General features: G+C 34.6%; 2 protein-coding genes across 2 annotated transcripts in view; one reads left to right on the forward strand and one right to left on the reverse strand.

Annotated features, from left to right (window-relative positions):
* The window catches only part of LOC116167788 (synaptotagmin-5), a 222158-nt gene that overhangs the window by 20000 nt on the left and 181275 nt on the right, over positions 1 to 20883 (reverse strand). Inside the window, exon 2 of the mRNA XM_031483311.1 lies at positions 19045 to 19249. Within this exon, the coding sequence (XP_031339171.1) occupies positions 19045 to 19245 (201 nt within the window). The 5' untranslated portion in view covers positions 19246 to 19249. The remainder of the gene's footprint in view (positions 1 to 19044; positions 19250 to 20883) is intronic.
* Positions 5619 to 6265, forward strand: LOC116167790. The gene is made up of 2 exons (XM_031483314.1): positions 5619 to 5708; positions 5765 to 6265. Exons 1-2 carry the CDS (start codon positions 5661 to 5663, stop codon positions 6152 to 6154), a joined length of 438 nt encoding a protein of 145 aa, XP_031339174.1. The 5' UTR covers positions 5619 to 5660; the 3' UTR covers positions 6155 to 6265.

The raw sequence follows: 20883 nt of genomic DNA on the forward strand, positions 1-20883 counted from the left end.
TGAAAAAGCAATCCGTGGGTTACAAAGCAAAGAAGTCGAAAGTCTTCACCAACGAACAAATCCGAGAATTTATGATGAACGCTCCAGATGATACTTACCTCATGGCTAAAGTAAGATTTTAATTGAAAGGCCTGAAGATTATAATTTAATTTTTTTAGGTTGTGGTAATTTGCGGAATTTATGGCGCCTGTCGGCGAGAGGAGTTATGTAACATAAAGCTTACGGACATTGAGGATTTGGGTTCACAACTACTGGTGAAGATTCCATGCAACAAAACCAATAAACCACGGTCGTTTATAGTAAACGACACTTATTTAGAAACATACCGTAAATATGCAGCCGTTCGACCATCCAATTTTCACTGCAATAGGTTTTTCTTCAAATACCATAATGGTAAAGGATTTAAGCAAGTAGTGGGGGTGCATACATTTGCCAGCATTCCACAAATCGTTGCTAACTTTTTGAAACTGTCCGATGCAAACCTTTACACGGGACATTGTTTTCGAAGGACATCTGCGACAATTTTGGTAGATAATGGTGCAGATTTGACTGTTTTAAAACGTCACGGCGGTTGGAAATCGTCGAATGTGGCGGAAGGATATATAGAAGAATCCTTAAAAAATAAAATGGATGTGGCAGAGAGAATAGTTACTTCAATTTCTGGCGCACATATTCAGTGTAAGGGTGCAAGCAATGTTGGCGTCTCTACTAGCACCATCTCCAAAACAAATACGGAGTCCACTTCTTCAATTAATTATGAAGTAGAGTCGACATTGACTGGACTACCAAATTTCATTGGAACCTGCAATAATTGTACTATTAATGTACATATTAATAGGCAATAAACTATTCATTTGCGTGTATAACTGTTCTTTTATTTTTTCATGCTCACAAGAATATAGATATTTTCTCGTACTGTACAGGAATTAAGATTCCCGTACAGTACGGAAATCACATGCTTTGTGATGACATAAACAAAACAATAATATGCCATTTTTCCGACTATCGACTAAAAAAGTGTTTTCCCTAGAAATTTTGGTGTAGTCGATTTTTGGTAAAAAAGGAAGGTTATTATACACTGCCTTTTTTTGAGGCCCGACAAGAAAATTGTCTCAGATCGACCCGGAGATTTTCTTATAATATATATAATATTATATTATACGCACCAAAATTAATAAGAAAAAGTGTTTTCCCAAGAAATTTTGTTGTAGCCGATTTTTGGTAAAAAAGGAAGGTTAAGTATTCAAATAGGTACTATGCGAAGTATTCGAATACTTTACGAAGTATCCAAATACTTTGCGAAGTATTCGAATACTAAATATTTGTGAAAGTATTTGAGTTACAAATACAAATACAGCTTCCATAAAAGTATTTAATTACAAAGTATTTGAATACTTTAAAGGATTTGAATACTAAAAAGTATTTACAAAATCGAATACTGCCCAGCTCTGTTCATAATTAACAATTAAAGCAATTAATTTCTTCCGACATTCCGCATTAATTTCATGTTCATTCAGGCCGGAAAGTTGATCAAATTCTGGCCAGTTTTCTGGAAGACTATACGGCGAACTAGGTCTCTCCCACCGTCACGATTCCAATAATTGTTTGGGTGAGCATCCACGTGATGGTAAGTCTGCAGGATTTCATGGGCCGGGCACATGTCGCCAATCTTCTTTAGAAGTAAAACTTAGAATTTCTTTTGTCCTATTCCATAGAAATGTAGACCATTGATCCTCCCTTTTGATCCATGAGATCATTTACTTAGAGTACCATTAACAAACTTGTACAATCGAGCTCCTATTGTAGCTGCAAGTAATTCAAGCCTGGGAATAGACATAGTTTTTGATGGGGTTACTCGTGACTTCGCTTGTAACAAGTGAACGAAGACCTTATCTTCCTTTTGCATTCTGATGATTACGATAGCTACATTAAGCATCTTTGCTAGCATCACAAAATACATGTAAACTCAGACTGATTCTCAACGTTACAATAATTAATCCATCGAGGAATTCTGATCTGGAGTAAATAAGATAATTCGCCTCGCCATTTATGAAATTTATATTTTATTTCTCCTTCTATTTCATTGTCCCAACCAATATTTTCCTTCCATATACTCTGAAGTAACAATTTGGGATAAACGGTAGTGGGACAAGTGAAGCCTATGGGATCAAATATTTGTTGCGCAAGTGACAGTATGCAACTAATTACAGCACCTGCATCAATTTTACAACAATTTTGATTCACAGAAATGTTGTCAAATCTCTTATGCCAGTTAAGCCCTAAAACTGATGTTTCATCAGAACCTACTTCGTAGGGAATATTCGTCATGGTGGCTTCCCATACTTTGAGTTCAAAATGACCCAGGGCCATAATTTCTGTTGCTTCTTGAATAAAGGCGTTGAGCTCATGAAAGCTGACCACGCTGGTAACGCAGTTATCGACATAAAAACTTTCCAACAAATTGCAAACGGTATCCGTGGTTGTTAACAGACTTCTCAAGCATTTTATTCAAATGGAATTTGATGGTCACCCCCAACATATATGAACTGCAACAAACGCCGAAAACAACTTTTACACACACCTTTTACTGTCCTAATTTTAGACAAGTAAAGCATGCCCTTTTATTGCTTAAAATGTGTTGTTTCTCCGACAGTAAGATTTTCCGAGTCATAAAGAATGACTCACTAGCATGATCTTTTTCGCAAAACAAACATTTTGCAAGAATGTTTACTGACAGTAGAGGGTAAAATTTCGCAAAAATGCAGCTTTTTATAGTTCACTTACTTGTACCTTGAGCGTATATTTTGAAAATTATGGGGGTTGGTTTAAAAATAGCACTAATAGAAGATGTGAATTATTTTTGCACCGTCTTGTAAGGTTGACGACGTCAAATACTGCGACGCATTTTAGTTTCGATTACCGTACGTATTTATAAGGCTTTCCAAATTCGCTTTGATCTCCACCACAAAAGAAAGCCCCATTACTCTCTATGAATAAGTAAATACAGAAACCGCGAAATAATAATCGAACGTCATAATGACGTCAGCTTCCCTAACTGAAAAGTCTTAATAGGCATAGGTACCTTGAAATCGCTGTAAGATGAAGCGGAAAATGTTTCATATTTTTCAGCATCTGCGACAACCTTCTTCCGCACGTGTAACTTTCAATGCTTTTCGACTCCGTGTAGGTACATATAAAGACATGAGTCGTTCTGTTTCAAGCATATTAAAATGAAAGGGGTGGTAGACGGAATAGTTGCAATATGTCGTAAGCTAACAATAATCTTGTTTTATTTAACTTGTAAAACAAACAGGAGAACTCCCAACTATTTGTCAAAGTTGAGTTTGTACTCAATTAAGTTTATTTAGCGAACGGTTCTGTAGATCTAATGAAAGTTTATTTCTGATCAAATATTTATGATCAATTATAGATAATTGGAAAGTGAAACTTTTGATTCACTATGGCAAATATTGAAGGTATACTTTGTGTCCGTCATTGCCCATACAGAAAAGCAGTTTTTCCACACAGCTATAGCTAGGGAATCACAACTTACAGTTCTCATTGGATTGGATTAGGTTTACATTTATTTGCTTTACTATAAAACCTCCCGATATTTCTGGATTTACATAAATGCGGTATCACAAGCAGAAAAGCACGAGCTCGAAAATATATAATTTTTTTTCACGCACTTAAAAATCTCCAATTCATTCATCCGAATTAGATGCTTTTGTAAGCAGAACAGCAAGTTCCATAATAAGAACTACACACATAAAACATATGCTTGGTGGAGTAATTAATTTTGATTGATCAACTGACTAGAAATAAGTTGAGTCAATTACGCAAGGCTACGGAACCAAATTGCTTACCGTGCAAATTAAAAAGTAATCCAAACTGCCATAAAATGCACTTAATCTCCCTGTAAGTTTATTTTCGTTATAATTCCATTTAATCATTGAATAAAGTGTTTTTATTCAATGATTTAATGTAGTAGATAGAAAAGTTAGTTTTAGTTAATTCCGTTAACAGCTTGTTAATGCGTTTTAAATTATTCATTTCTAAAGCTGAAACTTAAACGTAAAAATTCTTACAATGTAAGATTTTAAAGTATAATGCGCAATATTTTCATGTTACATAAAGCTTGAATGAGAGCGATGTAAATATGTAGTTTCAGTAATTGGGTTCTAAGAGTTACGAATCGTTGAACTGAATGTAATTTTTTAGCGCATTTGCCCAAGGGAACTTTGTGTAGTGCTTTATTTACGTAAGTACCTACACGCTATCTTCTCCCCGACTCCAGCTATTCTCGATTCCAGGGGTTTCACAATGTGGTAGCTATAGAGTATAGAATGAGGGAGAGAGTTTTTGGATAGAATCCTTTGGGTTCGTGCAAAATTACATATGATGTTCTTAACTAAAGTTGCAAAAAAAGATCTATATGTCTGAAAATTATATTGAAATATTGACGTACAACAAATAAACAGTGTGTTTCGCTAATTACTGCCCAGTGCACCCAGTAATAGTTGCCACTGTCCCGATTAAATTTGCACAGAATAATCCGTCGATCTAAGCCCTTAGGCAACCAATGAACAAACTGGAGCCACTGTCCGTACAAAGTTCTTAAAACCACCCTTTTAGACGTTCAGTTTTCTACGTGTAATTTATAACTAGAAAATGAATTTTTTAAATTATAATTTAATCACAAAAATAGATGGTTAATTCCAAAAGTATCACTTTTTATGGAAAAGATCATTGTTTTTAATAAATTATTCGGGATAAACTCGAAAAGTGTGCATTTTACAAAAAAAACTGTGGAGAACAAAATCGTAACTTTAAAAATGGTTTTTTAATTATCGCAGTATGACCAATACACGAACCGAGCAATGGCATGTTAAAGGTTAACCCTTGTTGGTCCAACGCATGTTTCGAGAAATACTTATAGAATCTTTTTTAAATTATTTAAATAAACCTTTCTTTTTTAAAAGAAAAAGTACCTACCATAAAAAATTACCCATTTATGATTAAAATAAGGTCAGTAGCCTATAAAATGATTTTTAATGAACTTTACATGATAAAAATTAAAGGAGTTATGATTAAAAATAAATATATGTGTGTATGTAATGTAAGTGAAATTAGTAATATTTAAAGCAACAACATTTTTCAATTAACATACTGCGATAAATTATTATAAGCGCGCAAACTATTTATTTTTTAGGCGTTCAAATTAGAACTCTGCTGAAACACAATTTGGTTTGCTTATATAGTAAATCCTAGTGTTCTCAAGTCCACAGAAAATATTTTGTAAATTTGTTTGAATGATAAACATTTATTTAATGTACACAAATTATAAAAACATGGCAGATTTATGGTGCGGGTGCTGCGAATTCTCTTTGGATTATGTACCAAATTAGTATAATCCCCTGATTCGGTCACTGTATTCGTTGATAAATCATAATTTCAGTTTTCACCAAATAATTTTCTACTCAAAGTTGGTTTCATGTGTCAATATTTTATAATATGTGGGTCACAGAGAAATTTCCATCGCATTAAAGTCATCGAAAGTGTGATACGATAACTGACCTTTTATAAAGGTTAATTTTGCTAAAGTTGCATAAATGCGCATAGAGTAGAGTTTTCAGTTTACTGCTATCAAGCAATCCACTATGAAACCGACCATGTTGAGTTTAGTGTTCTTGTGGTATGTGGTTCAGGTATAATTAAATAGTACAATTTTTCCTCGAATACCTAATAAGCATTTATCCGCCAGGTCGTTTCAGCCGAATTCCCCGAAGAACTAATTGAAGAACACGTCCACGAGTGCTTGAAAGAGCTAAACCTCGATAAAAAAATTATTTCGTCGATTTTCGATGATAAATTAAGGGTTGTCAACTTGGACGAGACAGGAGCTAAGCTTTTAAAATGTGGAGTTAAAAAGGGTAACTACTTCACTCCCGACGGTAACCTTAACAAGGAGGTGATTGTTGGAAGGATCGCCAAATGGCTCAAATTTATGGTTAAGCACGATGAGAAGGATTCGACGGCGCTGGCTGAGGAATTTTATCAACATTGTGAAAACGTAAAAGGCGAAGACCAATTTGAAGTGATGAAACAGTGGAACAAATGTCTCGCGAACAAAGCAGACACCATCCAATCATGAATACATGTCTCTATTTTAAGTGGCCCCTTAACTATGTATTTCATGAAGTCTACTTACAATTATTATATTTGATTTCATGTATTTATTAGTATAATGTGTAGTATTTTCAAATTATTGGTCTTATTTTAAAGTGAACTATGCACTATCTGGCACTATAAATTTACAAAGTTTGCAAAGAAGGCCCACTTGATTACACGGAAGTGTACTTGTACGAGCTAAATTTTGTTCTTAAATGCCTGTTCGGGAATGTGTGAGACTATCGTTAGCGGACTGTATTTTTTTATGGTGTGTTCCTTGTCCCGCCTTGTTGTTGAGGGGTTAACGGGTACGTCTCAGCTCACTTTAAAACCTACATAAAAAAGTTGGTAGATTTGCAGGACAAAAATCTACCTCAATAAACACTTAGAGGGTGAGAATGAACGAACATAATATTTTTGCCCTTGGCGTTGAAACACTATCGACTAAACTAAACTAATTTAAAAACTGACTTGACATTATTGTTAGGAGTTTTGAGTTTCAATTCGAAACTCTTAACATTTCAAGTTTAAATTTGTAATATTAAAATGTTATGTTACAACTTATAGGTTGAAGTTGTGGGGTTAAAATTTCCTATTGTAAAAGGGTCTTCTAAAATATCGACTTGGTGCTGATTTAAAAAATAGCGCAGGACTGTTGATTTGTCAGTTGGAATCTCTTTCCATATTTAATTTTATTTCATACCCAAGTTTCACACTTTGCGTGCGATTTGAGAGAGACTTTTTAAGTATACCTATTTTAATTTCTACAATCACTGCCTACAGAATGAGAAAATTTCCTCCTGGTAGAAAAATTGGCATCCCCGTCGATTCACAACTTTTCAGATTCGGGTCCTTTTATCAAAACAGAAATTAAGTCCTAATTTTAAAGGCGCCTCATCTCTTCCAATTTAATTTAAAACACCTTTATCTCAAAATTATGTTGAGCCATTTTCATTATGCGGACAACAAAAAGAAAATTCATATTGGAGATTCGGTAGAAGTTTACGCCCTCTGCTTACTGACCTATTGAAATCAGACATATCGCCACAGATTTGAGTGTTTAAATCTGTGATATTGCGCTCTGAAAATGTATCCCTCTCTTCATGTAGTTTCCAGCATTGAACTTTGATCACATAAATCAAGTCGTCGAACCAATTCAAAAAGCCTGGACAGATAAGGGAGGATTAGGATTCTGCGTACTAAGCGGTTTGTGTCTACGTTCGTTGAAGGAAATTGCCGTTCGAGGAGAAATCTTTAAACGGAAGACTTTAAAATTTCAGTCGGTAACATGTTACAGTTTTCGGAAGGGGTTCACTTTAAAGCAACGTTCGGGAAATCTGTACAAACGTCGCGCCACTACGGTGGAAATCCGTACTAAATAAACTTTTCTGTTTGCTTGACCGCGAATCAAACCAGCGCGTTGCAATTTCTATACAAATTAAAAATTTGTTCTATTCTCTGACTTTGTTCGCGTGTTTCTTTGTTCTGTTCCTTGGCTGTATTAGTTACTTATGCGTAAACTTCCATCGCAGGCATGTATTTTGTATATGAAGTGAAAGCTTAATATGAGAGTGAAGGAAAGTGGGAGTCGTGTAACATTTTCCTGACACACGTCGCCCTTCATCGAGTTTTTTGCCTTTTACTTTAAGATATAAGTTCACTGTCACCTATGGCAAGCAGAATGACGCTTTTCGTTTGGAGCTTCTTTGTATAATGTATATTTCCTAAAGCATTGACATTCGATTTGCGAGTTTGATACCCCGCTGTGCTGGACTCGATTCTATTTCACAACGGCTTATGACATATTTTTTATAAGACTTTTGATTGTTAGTACCTAAAGTATAGAACTTTAACAATAACATTCTTACAAAGCATCGGGAAGGATAAATAGAAAAACATGGGGTACCTAAAGCATTGAATTTATAACTGAATTCAAGGCCTAAAATAAATTCCAATACATACACAGAGTGTTGCATCGAAAAGTTTCCATCTTGGACAGATGAGACTTAGTTTTGAGATGTGTAGAATCCCAATTATCTGTGCTCCACGAGACCGGACGAAGCACGGATAAATGGATAATTGGAATGCACGAATAATCAAAATTAATTTCTTACATTAAACCAAAGAGTAACCATAATTACTCTTTGATTAAACATATTGCATACATAAAGGGTGTCCCAGGAGGAATGGGCAATATTTTGGGAAATTAAAGTTAGTAGAGGTTATTTGAAGACAAAAGACCCTAATAAACGATATTTTTATTCTCAACTGTTTGTTTAATTTTATGGATTGTTTATTTAGATTTGTGTATATAATTGCAAAACGTAAAATTGCGTGTTACAATGTGAGAGCATCTAGTTAAATTTTGAGTATTTTGTTTTTGTTTGTGAAAAGTTTTCTTTTAAAACGGTTTGTCCATTTTCAGAAAAAGTTGGTTGGAATCAATAAAGCGGTTGTCTGCTTAGTGAAAGTTAAACGTTTCTACTGCCGAGAATTTTTTCATCTTGTTAATGAAGCTCGTTCGAGTTATTGAGTCCAGTTTTTGTTTTAAAGACAATGCAAAGTTTGCTAAATCTGTCAGCAAGTTTTTGTGTGTGTTTTTGATAAGTGCGCCTGAATATCGCGAACCATTCACAACCAGATTATTTGGATTATTTCAAAGAGAAAAAAAAAGATTTTTTTACTTATAATTATCGAACGTTTGAGTGCGGCGTAATTTTTTTAAACAAGCTTTGTCAGCTTCTCTTTCTTCCAGGAATTTAGTTTTAATTTTTTCATTTAATGAGTTTCGGAATAAAATGGAAGAAGGAAGAGAGGAACCAGAAGTTAAACCAGTTGGAGAGTGACGTGAAAGAGCAGAGGACACTAATAGTAGTAAAGAGAGTAATTTAGAAGAAATGCCCATTGAGGGAAAAGAAGAACATAAAAAGGTAAAAGCATCAAATGGTGTATAAGTAGAATCAAATAAGATAATAGATGAAATAAATCATGTAAAGGAGGAAACAATAAATGATACGCATAAGGTCACTAGCGTAGAAAATTGCACAGAAAAACGAACGATACTGACAATACAAGTCAAGAAAAATGAATGAAACCGCGCTTGTTCATGATGGAGTTGAACTGGTCGGGGAATAAGGTGTTGTCAAGAAAAATGATTTCAATTCTAGTAAATAGGGTGAAATTGCCATTGCACACTAAAAAGGATTAAAAAGAGAATTTTTATACAAGAAAATGTGCACTTTAAATAACCAAACTGATAACTTAACTTTGCAAAAAGCGGATATTTTTAGATAGCTATGCTTTTAAAAAAAATCAGTCACGTGTGAAAAGTTTTAGTTTTAGTCTCCTGTGGCGCATGCTGCGTAAATTAAAAAAGTCGAAGTTGATTCAAGGAGGGAGGTTCTGTCCCTTTTTCTGCCTTCTACAGTTAAACACGAGTCAATACAGTGAGTTCATAAAAGCACCTGACTGCAATAAACGCAGTTGTTCGTCGGTTTTTTGGGATGTTTAGGTACTTATTCAATTTATGGTTGAAGAAACTGCAAATAATAGTGAGGGTGGATGAATGCCCGACTATACGTTTGAAAAGCCATCGAACTACTGACATATCGTAGTTGGACATTTAACGTGATGTTACGGCTTGTTTTTGTTCAACTTCATCTAAAGAGGTACCTATCCCATCAGAGGTTATTATTCAAATAATTTTAAAAGCACAGGAATCTCAATTTTGAGCGTAAACATATGATTGGTTCTATTGAATGAGATAATCAGGAAAACGTAAATGTATGTAGGGAAAGTTATTTTTTAAAGGCCCCTGAGGCGGTTGAGGACAAACTGTTAAAGAGAGAAATTCTCGCAGTGTCTAAGTACTAGAAGCTATTGAAAATGAGAAACAAAAGTAACCGATACAAATAATATGCATTTGCAAAAATATCTACAAACATCCAATACCATTAGAGTTAGGTGTATGTCCAAGTCAAGTCACATTTAAGTCAAGTCACATTTAAATATCATTTATGTGGGATCTCATTTCGCCCAATTTCTGACAGTAAAAGCACGATGATCTCACGAGTCAAATCCATTCCCTTTTGCCTGTTGTTAGAGAATCCGTTCCTTTTCCTTCAATTCGTTTCTCTAAATTTGTATTTGAATAATTTTTGCATACACACTTAAATTGTATAAATTACTGAAAACATTATTCAGCAGAAGCGGGTATAAAGTAAATATTTCGACACAATTAACGGGCAAATAGTAAACTGAAAAGGGCATTAAAACAACGTTATTTGTCTTTCGTGTAGCCCCGACAAATTAGGTATTGATATAACTTTCAATGTGGGTAAAATTCAGGAATCATCGATATTTCGAGTCGAGTCGAGTCTTTATACTAGAACTGATCACTTTTAATGAAATTGAACACAATCCTGTAATAAGCATGACACGTAAAGTGAATTATGACTTGATCTTGAAATACCATTGGTCGAGATTCGTAAATCTAGGACATTGTCTGACGCCAAATGGTCAGACGCTAACCCTTGTGTGATGAATCCTACAGATAGTAATCACTCTTACTAGAAATCCCTTTATCTACGCTGAAGGGTATACTCCTTTCAGCATTTGTTCCACTTATCCATAGCTAATGATTAAAAGCTCGCTTTCACAGTTACGGTTTTCGCTGTAAAATTCTGAACCGCATAGCATAAAAGCACTTATATTAACTGCCATTTAATTTTCCCGTTCGGAGTTTAATGATAGATACGGCCGATCATTTTATTTTACCGTTAAATTTCAGGATTTCAAATATATAGAAGGTATAAAATTTTTATATGAAGCACATCGTTATAAATTGAATTAGTAGGCACTAAAAGCAATATTGATATCCCCCGTTTTTAGTATATAGGTATTGGCTCTTTCATCCGATCCTAAAATTTTAATTCAAACTATGTATTGGGCCGTATCTGAAATACCCATGAGATGACAGAAAAACCTATACCTAAGAATGAGATGAGATGCGGATGGAGGAACTCTGTAAATTACTTTATCCTATACAGAATGAGGTGAATGTCTTGGACAGATTGAAAAATATTGTTTGTTGCAGTTGTCTATAAATTATACCGAAGGTGCGGAGTAAAAACGACACAGTGTACACGGTGTTTTATTTTACTCAAACTCAGATTAAACAAAGAATTCAAGAAGAGCCATTAATGTTAGCGAAGTACGTTGATTACATCACGAATGTTGCAGAATATGCCACAAAATCAACAATAACAATGAAATCGACTCTCCAATCTAAGCGGACGGCTCACGTACTTATAAAGTTCCCCTTCATGTTTTCCTCTCGAGCTCCTTTAAAATTAATCTCCCAAAATCTCCCCACGTTTTCCTCAAGCTTCTCTGAAGTTCCTCTCAAGTTTTTCTCAAACTTCTATAAAAATTTCTATTGTTTCTTTGAAATTCTCCTCAATGCCGTTCGCCTCTTCCCGCCAAGTGCCCCAACAGTTCACTTTAAAGTTCGCATCAAATTGCTCTTTGGTTAGTAGGAGAGTTGAGATGATTAAGATCAAGTAATTTAAATGTTTGATCCAATAATCTTAATTAAAGAATCATTAAATTTAAATCAGCGGTTAATCAAATTTAGCACACAAGCACAAGGCAACACTATGCATGTATATTCATGTATAAGGATGAACAACGCTATACAAGATGTCTCAACCAAAAATACACCTAATAAATAGTTAATTTAATTTTCTTATTAAGCGTAATCAATTTAGTTTAATAAAAAATACGATTTTTTGCATACATGAACTACAAAGCTAATTTAAAACATAAACAAGATATGAAGATTTTGTTGAATATCTCGACATCCCGCGATTGCTTTACTGATCGCACTATTGAGAAAAAATGCTCAGTGTTGGAACAGTTTATTCCAACCAAAGTCTACACGTACTATTGGCAGGATTAACGCATATAACGCAAAAATGCTAGGAATTTTACATTTAATTTGGAGAGTGCGATACCTTTCTAGATTAAACCATACAATCAGCTTAAATTGCAAATATTCAAGTATTTCCGTGTTAAGATTAGTTTACCGCTTATAGAAGTAGAGGATTGCTCGACTCATATTGTTCATAAATTTTTCGTACATTCATTTGTTTTATTGCGGGTCTTTTCATCCTATGCATCAGTATACTTGTTGTTGACACAATAGTTCACGTTTATCTTTCGTGTAACTTGATATAGGAAGGACCGGTCTCTAATCCATTTAAAAGGGACTACGTCAACGCGTGCGAAAGGATACGTGTTTCGAATGACATTCCAGAACGAAATTTCGACAAAAAGGTTAGCTAATGGTAAGAATTGCGAATTGAGGTTAAAAAGCTCGTCATCAAACTAACTTTAGCGGCCCACGGCCGAGCATTTGAAAAAATTCCTTCAATGAGAGATAAAAAAATTCTTTCAAGTATTCTTTTACATTTTGCCTGTGTTTTTTATATACCTAATGTACGCTCATTAATAAAAGTAATGATCGCGTAATAGGTAAACTTTGTAGCATAAGCAACATGACTATCACATCGGGCTCCGTCGGATTCTTCAAGGAGGAAATACCTTAATTTGTTGATTCGGATTCGGTTGCACAATATATTTAAATGTTGGTTGCCTATTCGGCGACCATTACTTTTGTCAATGACTGTACAAAGTTTCTGTTGTACTCGCAGATTTAAGCAATACGTTTAGGTTTACATTTGAGGAGTTAAGATTAAGGTTGCTCGAGGAGGGTTTAAAAGTGGACAATGGAATATCAAGCAGAATTTAGTAAGTTTAAACAGTTTATCTACGCATCATGTCATAGTCATTAATATTACCGTGGGGGGAAAGAATTGTTACGTACCTTCTCTAGCGGTTCTGAATAATCATTACTACGTTGAATGATATTTATTTGTAACGTTATCTTATCCCATCTGACTAACATATGGATGGTACATCTAAAAGTTTTCACCAAGGTTTATGCTTACAATATAATAAAATACGCCTTAGTAGAGATGTACCATTAAAAATACTTTCGAGAGGCGTTTGCTTGCAAATAAATCTCAAAACACCCTTTAGTAAAGGTGTGTCATGAAAAAATATTTTCGAGAAACGCTATTTTTTTAAGCATTTTCCTAATATTCAAATAAAATACTCGTCGGTAAAACGGAGCTTCGTGAAAGGAAAGAGACCTTATTCGAAAGGGAATTAATTGCCTTTGTAATAAAACATTGCTGGTTAGTTTTTCTTGGACGGATTTCGGGAAATGAATTGTTATTGTATAATTAAATTAAACGAATTTGTGTATAAATGTAAAACTTGGGAGACCTTATCCATTAGTGTTTTCCATTCGAACATTTTGCAGTTGAAATATTGTAAGGGAAGAGGTGCCGGTGGCCTCTATATTGAATCAAATTAAACAAACGCGTACGATGTTGTAGGGTCGATTAGGCAGTGGTTATGACGAAAACTTTACTTGAGAAAAGAGGAAAGAAATGCCTTTTGTAGAGAAATTCAATGTGAAGCAAGTTTTATTAGAAACGCAAAATTCCGTGCTTGTGTTTTTTTAGTGTTAGCATTGAATAAAGAATCTGAATTCAATGGTGCTAGTTTCAACCTCTTGCGGTGATTGTGGGGAACTAAATTAAATTCTAGGATCTTTTCTTGGACATATTTATATTTTTACCATACAGGTCTACCTTTATTATTGAGAAATAGTCGCTGGTCATTCTCATTTGATCACTCGGTACGTTACAGTACAGGAAATGGCGAGTTCTAAAATTTATTTATATTATAAGATTCAAGGATGAAGTACCGGAAACGGTCGATACCTACTCCTGAAGTCGTATAAATGACAGAATACTTCTATCCCTTTCCTCCAATATCTATCCTGCAAGAACAACAATTTTAAAACGCGCGGGGTTGCGGATTGACAAATGTCGACAAGTGAAAGCATAATTTTAAACAATTTACACAAGGGCATTTCAATAAGGTATTGTTCTGTTTTTAAACTAGACAATTGTAAAGAAATTTTATTTCTGCTTCAATGAAGATAATTTTTATGCGCCATTTACAGAGCCATTCATTTATAAGGTTTAGGTAGGTTTGGAGGTTTTCAGATGCCAGTATTGCGTTATCGTGCGTAGAAAGAATTGCCGTATGGTCAGCGAAAGGAGCGATGATAGTGCTTGCAGCTTCGGGTATGTCAGCAGTATAAATTAGGTAAAGTAGAGGACCAAGGACACTGCCTTGTGGGACACCAGATTTTATAGGATGGTAGTTGGAAAAATTAACCAAACTAAATCCGTACAAGTGACGTTTACTACGCGGTTCAACGTGTGTCCAACAGTTACCTTAAATGGCGTTCCAATACCTGTCAAGACCGAAACCAAATACCTTGGCCTGCACCTAGACCAACGACTAACGTGGAAAAAGCACATCGAAACTAAACGTCAACAACTAAATCTGAAATTTCGCCAAATGTATTGGCTGTTTGGACGACAGTCCAAACTATCCTTGTCCAACAAGCTACTACTCTACAAAACAATGTTGAAACCAATTTGGACATATGGAGTACAACTCTGGGGATGTGCCAAACCCACTAGGATTAAGACAATACAACAGTTCCCTCCGCGCTATGGTGAACGCACCATGGTATGTCTCAAACGAAACCCTACACCAGGATCTGGGCATTTCATTCGTCACTAACGAAATTCAAAGGCACGCTCAAAATTACCACGTCAGACTCCAGGGCCACAACAATGATCTAGTGAGTGAAGGAATCGAGACCTTCACTCAACGCTATAATGTCCTGCTATCAATTTGCCGTTGTCTCGCCCGAATTATAGGCTCTTGAATACTCGTTAAAACAACCACTATTAAAACACGTAACTGATTTTTGGGAGACAGACTCACAGACTCATTTTATTACCTATAATCTTTCGTTCTCACGTATTAACTGCTTGTCACTTATGTTTTTAATTATAAATAATTGTATCTTATATGCCCTGTATTCAACGGCATCCCTTAGCATCTTCCATCATAATTCCATTCCTTCCTTTTGCGGATCTTCTTGAATCTTATCTGATTCACATGAATTCTTCATCCCTTACTTAAGTGGTCAAAACTTTCACTCTTTCTTTTTTGGATTTTGCTTGCAACCCTGTCGAACCCTAGTTAAGTGAATTCGTTTTATGAGGTATAGTCTCGTGGAAATTGAAACTAAAAGCCTTCCATCTCCGGTTTCCATATTGCTAACAAAATTAATCAAACTTGTTATTAGTTGGAAAATATTCATAAAACATTTGAAAATTCGGCAATATAGAAATAGACGCAAATTAATTGTAGTAATATGTAAAGCAATTCTGCTATAGGTGAATGACAAAAACGTTTGTGATACAAGTTCTAGCAATATGCGAAATTTGATGGATGCTTTATGACGGTATCAAAACCACAAAGGAAGGTATCAGAGTAACTACTGTCTAAGTCACTTGGATATAACAAAGAGACTTCGCAAGTTCCTAAAATATTATAGTTGCGTAGTGCAGATTGTGATCCGATTAGAACATTTATATTCATCCCGACCTTTCCAATGCTATATTCAAAATTTACAAACTATATTCCCACTGGTTACGTAGACGCGAGTTTTTCCACAGTTTTAAGATCCGTCTTTATTACCCAGTTCTCTTATAATTTGTACGCTTCTTTTTGCGACTTTTAATTGCACCCGAAGGAGGTGACTGTAATAAGGTTTGAATTTTATACGGCTGATTACAGAAATGTGATATCAAGCTGTGTAAATTGAGAAAGACAAATAGCTTTACAAAAGAAAGTATATTTATTTTGGAAAATGCAAATTCTTAGCTATTACACGGGAGATGTCCCATAAAATCCCTTTTCACGTCGCTTTGGATGGACGTTTATCACAAAAACAAGATTGGGATGGTTAATAATCATATTTCGTCCACCATGAATAATTTAATGACCTTAATCAAAATGTTCTTTGGCCACTTGCTCACTTATGCAACACGAATCCGGGACATTCATTACTGAAGCAAGAGGAAATTTCCAGCGACTAATGAAGCCGTACTAATCTCAACATTACATTTTCAAATGAATCGAAATTGCGACATTGAACATTTCCATTTTCCACCTCTTTTGTTCGACTTTTTTTGACTGAAGTTTTGTCCTTTTGTACTGCAGATAATCTGTTTGCTGTGTACCCCAATTGAATTTATTACAAAGGTTATTATTGTACATAAAGCCTTTGCAGAAATGTTGAAAAGATCAATGTTGATGAGAAACCGTGCCTCCGAGTTCTATAAAGTAATCATCGGTGTAATTCAACATTCATTCTTATTGATGGGAGGTATCTAGCTACAAATTATCGCGAATTCTACTTTTATTCGTTCCGTATCATGAAAAGCGATGTGTTCTCCCAGGGCAAAATAATGTATAATATTGTCTGCGTAATACCTACGCACTACTTCTGTACACAGTATTGAATTAAGAAAGTCATATACAGACCAATGTACATAACCGAATTTCAGCTAAATATTACATTTGTAATAAATTCAGTGGTTCTTTCCCTTATGTTAATTGTAGTAATTAGTAATCCCTTGTCGCCTGTCGGCCATTAGCATTATGGCAATGAAGAAATATGATTTCATCTTACACATAAATATGTAACTGTGATATACAATCTATTTGATAAATGTAGGTACATGTAGCAGGGTATATATTTAATGCTCATCGATTTGTCGTGCCCAGTCAGTTTTCAAGTGATTAACTAATTAAGTTCATTTACCAGAACGAAATTTATGTTACGGTCCACTCCCATTGGCTGATTACGTCAATTCTCAGAATTATCACTACAAACTAATGCGGCCAATATAATCAATACATACGTACCTATTTTGGTTTTTGGTAGGTATAGGCATTAGGTAATTAAATGACGGTTCGATAGAAAAATTCTATTCAATGTAGTTCAAACATGACATTTCCTACATGTTAAAACTACCTTCAATTTATACAGGGAAAAGAAAATACGTGTGCAAGTACCTTTTTAAATAAACCACATCATGTCATTCAGACAATTTAAATAAGCACGGTTTTATTTATGAATTTCACCCAAAACTAGAACTTTTTCCATTTTTTGGTGTTCTAATTCAAAACTTAAAACAATGGTGTGCTTAAAAAATGGAACAAATTTGGTAGCATACCCTAAATTACTTGTGTTTGTGAAAACCTCAACCAAACAAGCCAACGAAATATTTCGCATTTGCAGAAAGCAATGAGAAGGGTTTTTATTTCAGTCAGATGACATCTACACATCATATTTGAACTAGCATTACCTACTTGGCAACCTTTAAAGCTCGGCGTGCTTTAATTGTCCGTTTTCATTAGGGGTAGGGGATCTAGAAAAGCGACAGAGCTGTCTGACCCTACAGGTCATTGGATTTGACCCATTTTCAATGGCCTTGTTACTTGTTACATGTGGCACATATGCCAACTGTGCAAAGTTTGAAGTTTTGAACCGAATCGGTAAAAGCGTTTGCATTTTATCGTAATCGCAGACAGACAGACGAACACCGTCGACATCCTTGTAAAGCTTACATCGCTTTAGCATCTGACTTCGTATGCATGACAACCGAAAGCTTATGAATAATCGTATTCATATATTTAAAAAATAAAGAAACCATGTTAACTATTTTGAAGGTATGTTGCATTTATTTGACACTCTCAAATAAGACTTACTATATTCAATGACTTGTCGTTAACTTACAAGGCAAACAGAATGGCAAATCTAAAGATGTTACGTGTCTAGCACCTGTAATGGCGTGGTATGACTCGAAAATTCCCTATTTTCAGAGATTTGTGGATTTATTACCATTTCATGTAAAATAAAGTCGTTTATAACTTATTACTACACTATAACGCTTTTATTTAATACAGTATGGTATGTCTGGTCAACAATCAATTAATCCCACTATAATATTATTCGAAATTAATTTGCTTCCCTATTCCACTAGTAAGATTGCACTACCTATCGCTCGATATACGTATAATAATTAATAATCCAGTTACTTCTCATAATGCACGCCGTCAATTTTGTTGTTTGTCTACTCTTAATCAAGATCTAACTAAGGAAACGGTAACAAATTACGTTGTAACGGCAAATACCATATATTTCATAAGTAATAAACAAACAATGCAAGTGTATACTGAATTTATTTCCAGAAAGCAATTTATAAGAGCACAGAAGTCTGTAGAAAAGGTGTGCATTTGTGCAATGTAATGAACTGATATCTGTTCTTTTCAGAATAAATTTTTGTGTTTGAAGGACGTGCCAAAATACATTGCTTTTCAATTATGTATGCTCATACTATTCACTCCCAATAACTATTCGATTCGAGTAATAAATATGTCTGGTTTCAGTTTACTTAAAAACGAAGTCAAGTGAATTATTTTTTTCGAAACATCCCGTCTTATTCCTAGGGTAGTATTACAAAATGCCTTTAAAATTTGCGCTTAGAAAAAATGATATATTGGGAATGCAGTGCCATGTTGTAATGATTTTCAGAGGCCGGTTGTTTCAACATGCGTTTACCGTTACAAATATAATACCTACCTTTTGACAATATTATTGAATCAATAATATTGTCAAGAGTACTGAACATTAGCTATTTTCAATTGGATGTACTACTCGCTCGTATGGTAGAACTTTTTTACTCTACTCGTGAAAATCCGTTACACAAACATAGATTCAAAACCAAAGAGAAATAGGTAAGATTGTGGTTATTTAAAAAAAAACTTGAATTAAACAGCGATCTACTACAAGAATTATTTTACCTTCTGTGTAACCGCCGCATAAATGGGTTTGTTTAACTTCTTGTGAACAGTCGCAGTTTCAGGAAACGCTACTTTATCCAGGGATCCCCATTCTTTATCCTTGCGTTTGAGGGTGTAGTATCGATAGATCACAAGGGTCATGGCGACAATTAATGCCATTCCAGTTCCGGCCGCTGCGCCCAGTACAGCAGATCCAACCATTGTTCTGGAAACGGAAACATCTATTAATATTAATATTAGGTACCCGTATTTGGCAACTAAGGGAATACGAGTATTCTAAGGCAATTTTATGGACGTCGACCAATTTTCATGAGTATTGGTATGTTGGTTTTATGCCACATTCCTGGACAGCCTCGCTGTACATTATTATTTATTGTGCTAGAACTTTTTGAGGTTGTCATATTCTCATCACATGAATTTTGTAATTAAAGTAGTGCATCTGATTTCTCTATTTCCCGTCCTTTTGTAATCAAACTTAGATGAAATGAAAGTTGCATACAAAAATTTATGTTTCATAATTTAAATCATGTAATTCCAATGTGCAAATGTAATGATTATTGTTTGCTCAACATTGAAGTGGTAGCATCTTTTTTAATACATAATGTAACTCCATCAATATATCTGACAGGCCGTTTGAGAGCATAATGAGATGACAATCCATTATGCTCTCTCATTACGCAATCGGACGTCATAGACTGTTTTATATATCTCATATGACTGATATGATTGGCATATAATAATCTTCCCATCGAGAAGAAGTGTTTATGGTCGCGCTAAAAACACTCACTTTTCCCCCTTGTATAATAAATAGCTATTGTATAGGGTGTTCAAAGTCAGTAAAGGTTTTATTGCGGATTCTTTAAAGATTCTTGGTCGGAATAGGTACATTTGTACAAAACAGTTAGTATCTGGCAGTACTAATTGGTTGCCAGATTTGAGGATATTGTATTAAATTTCGAATGAATTAATTTTTATTTTGCTTATTTGCTTGTTTATTTTATTTACTTATGGAAAAGCAACTTGATCTTCTATTGGATTGGGCTGGTTTAGTGTATACCTGCTTATGTCGCACTATTTTACTCTAAAGCAATTTTAGCTGATTGAAAATTATTAAAGAATCCCACACCATTAATGAAATTGATGGTTACAATGGCTTTTCCTAAGAATTAATTAGAACTTAATTAGAAAACATAGATTAAGAAGGCAGATACAAAAAGTAAACATCAGGGAATTGTACTCGTAAATTAGTTTAGAAATATGTTAAGTTGCCCAATTATCCTTTATACCTGAAATGTTTCTAAATTTATAAACTGTTATAACTTCAGATGGTATACAATAACTTTTAGGCAATTCAAAGGCCCCGTGGCTATGAAGGATAAAGCGGGAAAATACCACATTTCTTGTAAATAATCATGTATATAATGAGCAAACTCTTCGTAATGAATAATGATGAAGAAGGTCAATTAGCCTAACCAGAGCTCGCAAACTTTCACTTTCAATTGTAATTAATATAAATAAGTCGTATTTGTGTTTTCTCTTTCAGTTGTTCGTGAAACGCGTTTGATGTTTTAATGTATTATTGTGGTCTATTGCTGTTTTTGGTGTACCTTAGGAAGGGAAATTCAAATTAACGATCTGAAACACAATTGAAACCTGAAATTGATGTGGCGATTCGTGAAATAAAACTGGAAAGGGTGTAGACCAGTACCATTAGACAGTCTTGCTTAGTCTAGCTAGTCTAATTTTAATCGGGTGGATTGACCTTTGGATATGAAATTCTTTTTCAGGTTAAGCCAATTAGTAACTGCTCTATAATTCAAAGATGATTTTTTGTAATGG

The sequence above is a fragment of the Photinus pyralis genome, unplaced genomic scaffold, assembly GCF_008802855.1.
Source record: "Photinus pyralis isolate 1611_PpyrPB1 unplaced genomic scaffold, Ppyr1.3 Ppyr1.4_LG4, whole genome shotgun sequence".
NCBI classification, from domain to species: Eukaryota; Metazoa; Arthropoda; class Insecta; order Coleoptera; family Lampyridae; genus Photinus; species Photinus pyralis.

What these genes read in the sequence shown, in the direction of transcription:
- LOC116167790 (XM_031483314.1), top strand. Translation starts at nt 5,661, where the DNA reads ATGAAACCGACCATGTTGAGTTTAGTGTTCTTGTGGTATGTGGTTCAG. An exon ending in TCTTGTGGTATGTGGTTCAG is followed by an intron (nt 5,709 to 5,764) that starts GTATAATTAAAT and finishes TTTATCCGCCAG; the next exon opens with GTCGTTTCAGCCGAATTCCC.